We start from the raw sequence: 4207 nt of genomic DNA, 5'->3' as shown, positions 1-4207 counted from the left end.
ATGAGAAAGCAGTGTTGGAATGCCTGCCTGCCTCCCTGCTTTCAGTTGGTGCAGTGGCTTAAAGTGCCTGTCTCATAAATAGGAGATCTTGGGTTCAAATGCCAGCTGTGCATTTGCCAAATGAAAGAAGCCGTGTGAATGAGGTTTTCTCTTTCTTTAACTTGGACATGTAAGAGCCCACCAGAAAAGCTTGAGGATGCTGAGGATAAATGCTTCATTATGTGTGGTCATTAGTGATGTTACGTTCGTGAACGAATCGTTCTTTTTGAACAAATCTTTTAGGTGAATGAATCGTTCTCGTTCACGTAATCCGTTGACTCATATTTCTCGTTCACTGATATTCCTCCCTTCATAGCAGCGTGGCGCTATTAGCAGCGCATGCGCAGATCAGTGAACAGGGTAGCTCTGTGAACTTTATCATCCTGTCAAAGACTAAACCTTGAGCCAATAGCCTTCGAGTATGAGATGGAGCATGTGATTTGTTGAATGTAGTGAACGAATACGCCCTTCACTGAACGAGTTTATTTTGAGTCTGAATGAGATCGAGAGATCTTCTCGTTTGTGAACGAAATGACCGAACTGGTACTTGTCATTTGTGAACAAGTTGAATGAACTGGTACATCTCGTTCGTGAACGAAATGAATGAGAGTGTACCGGGTCAGTCGGCCATTTAGCAATTCAATCTCGATCAGCAATCAGCAGAAAGCGGATGCAAAGCGTAGTTATAGGTACTGTGCACATATGCTTGTTTATATATTCATATTTAGCATACAGAACATAACTCCACGTTTAATCCCTGATTTATTTATGTGTAAATGTCTGACCAAACAATTAAAATGTTAATTATGCAATAAGACCTTGTGCTTTGGTCATCTGAACAACTTATTTAGACTTTATTTATTTAATGAGTAGATTATGCACACATTTTAATAAAGCCAAATCAGTTTTTTGTAATAAGTAAATACATTCGTTGACTTAAGATATAACACATAAGACACTCTTTTTCGCCACCTGCTGGCGTATTTATGTAATATGAAGAAATGGTCATTGAATGAATCTGAACTAATCATTTTGGTCAACGAATTGAAAATTAACGAATCTCTTGAAAGAATCAAAATTTCCACCACTGGTGGTCATTCATTACATCTTGCAAATATTTTATTTTTTTTTCCAAACAATGAAATCAAGGATCAGCAGGTACAATGCTAGATCTACTAAGGATCTTTCTGCAAGACTTGCCTTTTTGTGTTTCCTGGGTCTCATCACCGCTCCTGTAGCCGACAACTTGTGCAGTGGCTTAGATAGTTAAAGTACTTGTTTAGTAAACAGGAGATCTTGGGTTCAAATCCTAGTAGTGCCTTCTATCTTATTTGACACAGCTTAGGGGGAGTGTGCTTTTTCCAAAAACGTGTAGTGCCTGGGTAGAACATACAGTTTGTTTTACTTTTTGTCTGCAAGCTAATCAAAACAGAATAAACTTAGTATTCTAATATTCTTAGTATTATTTTAGTACTCACCTTTTTTCTATTGACAAAAGATATACCTACACAACATCAGGATTTGCATTTATTTGATATAAAGTATGTAGACAGAGCCTTTTTTGAGCCTCTAAAAACTGAATGCTTATTTAAAAAAAAAAACCAAAAAAAAAACCATGCAAAACATTACAATTACACCAGTTAATAACAAAATAAAAGTAGACAATTCATTTTTTTATTATTTGAATATATAATATAATTAAATGAATTGCTAATAACTAGTAACTAGTAATTCGATAAAACACTTTACTTAAAGTCTTCATATATGATGTATTATAAAAGTGTTTTAATGCATTAATTATGCCTTGTAAGGCATCTTCTAATGTATTGTATGACCTCATGAATAATTGTAACAACAGTTTTAATACATTATAAAACTAATCTATTCCTTGTAACACCTTTAGGAAGTATACTGCAGCACACAACAAACAAACCTTCATACATTATAATGCATTTTAACTTCGGTTTAAATTATTTATGAAAAAATGAAATGCATTACAGCATGCATTATGAATACCTTTATAATGCATTATACAATATAAGGCTTTAAGTAAAGTGTTACCAAATTTTGTCACAATGATGTTTATTTACTGAGAAGGTCAACTGAATAAAAGATGCTAATTTCTGTATAGAAATCAGAGAGGTGAAAAACAACATATTAAAACTACAATCATATTAAGTGCATTACATTGCTTTAAAAAGGTGAGTGACTGGTTGATTAAACAATTATCTTCAAATTTCTTTAAACTTTGTTGTCTGTATATCAGTATTATAACAAAGCAGGCTATTTGGAGGCTTTTATAAGATGTCTAATTTTTTTGCGGATACCAGGAAAGTTTAGACCATAAACAATAGGGTTTACAAAGGGTGGTATAACAATAAATTCCAGTGAAAGGATAACAGCCAGCTCTATAGGAATTTCCCCATTCACAAACCGACTCAAAGTCAGCTCACAAAAAAGAGCAACTGAGAAATTTAAAAGGATCACTATGTGTGGAATACAGGTTTGATACGCTTTGCTCCTAAACTCTTTTGAGCTTCTTTGACAAATTACAATAATTTTTACATAAGAATATAATATAAAACTCAAAGGGATAAAAATTGTTGTAAATGTTACAATCAGTCCATAAATATTATTAATATTATGGTTCACACAAGATAGTTTGACAATTTCATAGTTGTGGCAGTATATCTTAAACAATTTGTTATCACACATTTTCAGTCTGACAGTCAAAAGACCAGCAAAACCAACAAAAATCATTGGATAAAGCCATGCTATAACTATTAAAAGAGTTAGAAAACGTGTGGTAATTATGTTGTTGTAATGCAAAGGTTTATTAATTGCAACAAGCCTATCAAATGCCATTAGCATTAACATCGTAAGTTCATAAGCTGCGTATGAGTAAATGACAAAACTCTGTATGAGGCAAGCTTCATATGAGATTCTATGTGTATCATACAGTAGGTCTGTCAGTAACCTTGGGAAAAAACCAGTTGTACCATATACAGAGTTGATGGACAAACATGAAATCAGAATGTACATGGGTTGGTGCAATGTCCTTTCCAGAAATACAGCAAGAATAATAAGGACATTGAGATATATTATAACACAGTAAAAAATAAACCCCAAACTGAAAAAAACATATTTTATGCACCCAAGATTTTCAAACAACATGAAGTAAAAATATGTTCCATTTCCCATTTTCCTTACACACGGGATACTTTCACTGACCTGAGAAAGAGAGAAAACAATATAATTAATTTAATTTTTACACCAAAAAACAAACAATATTCATCACCTTGGAATATGTTTAGCCACATTGTTTTGCATGTAGAATGCAGTGTAAATTAATTTAAAGTCTTTTAGATTTTAGAAGTCAGTTGGATCAGTGATTTAATAATTAAATGAATGGCCAGCACAGTAATAATTCAACAGTCTCAGAAACACACTTTGCAAAGATTACAAACATTGTAAAAAATACCTTCTGAAATATATTGTGAAATGACCATCATGGCATCTTCATTAAAATTGCAGGTAATGAGTTCTGTTTGTTTTCTGCCACCAGTGCATGTGGGGTTTTATAGTAGCCAACATGTCTCAGGAGGCCTGCTGTGGCATAAACACCGCAGCATTTAAAAAAAATAAAAAATACCTGCCCTTGCTCAGCTGCACATGCAATCTTAAAATCTAATTTTGTCAGTGACAAGTTTAATCAAGTAAATGCATTCACGCAAGTGTTTTCAAGAGTGGAATGATAAAGTTCTCAGGAGATTTTACTCAGACAGGGCCATTTCTAACCATTTTGGTGCCCTAGGCGAAAACCCAAATTGGCACCCCCACCAAAATAATTGTTATTACATTTGGATTTGGATACATGTTTAGATATTATCAATGACTACTTTTTGTCTTTATTTGTTGTTTTATTTGTTTAGTTGTTGTTGTTTGAAATATTGATTTAAAGTGTCCATTTTTTCATTATTATTTCAATCAAACCTACAAAACCCTTTGAATGTCAGACTCTGTTCTGTGTTTTGTATGTGTTTTGCTCCCCATGTGTTTCCATGCCCATATTTGGTCCTTCCCGTTCCTGTCCTTATTTGTTCCAGGTGTCCCCTTTTCAGTTCTATTGATCCCAGGTGTGTCTCGTCATCCCATCGTCATGTCATTT

General features: G+C 33.7%; 1 protein-coding gene across 1 annotated transcript; it reads right to left on the bottom strand.

Annotated features, from left to right (window-relative positions):
- Nucleotides 1-2322: 2322 nt before the first annotated feature.
- Nucleotides 2323-3240, bottom strand: LOC107677066 (olfactory receptor 51I2-like). The gene has a single exon (XM_016471853.1). The coding sequence runs from the start codon at nt 3238-3240 to the stop codon at nt 2323-2325; it is 918 nt and encodes a 305-aa protein (XP_016327339.1).
- Nucleotides 3241-4207: the final 967 nt, after the last annotated feature.

Source organism: Sinocyclocheilus anshuiensis, unplaced genomic scaffold (assembly GCF_001515605.1).
Source record: "Sinocyclocheilus anshuiensis isolate Anshui unplaced genomic scaffold, SAMN03320099.WGS_v1.1 scaffold24, whole genome shotgun sequence".
In the NCBI taxonomy this organism is placed as follows: domain Eukaryota; kingdom Metazoa; phylum Chordata; class Actinopteri; order Cypriniformes; family Cyprinidae; genus Sinocyclocheilus; species Sinocyclocheilus anshuiensis.
Note: the sequence above shows the minus strand (reverse complement) of the source record. Positions and strands in the feature narration are given on the sequence as shown.

What these genes read in the sequence shown, in the direction of transcription:
- LOC107677066 (XM_016471853.1), bottom strand. Translation starts at nt 3,240, where the DNA reads ATGGGAAATGGAACATATTTTTACTTCATGTTGTTTGAAAATCTTGGG.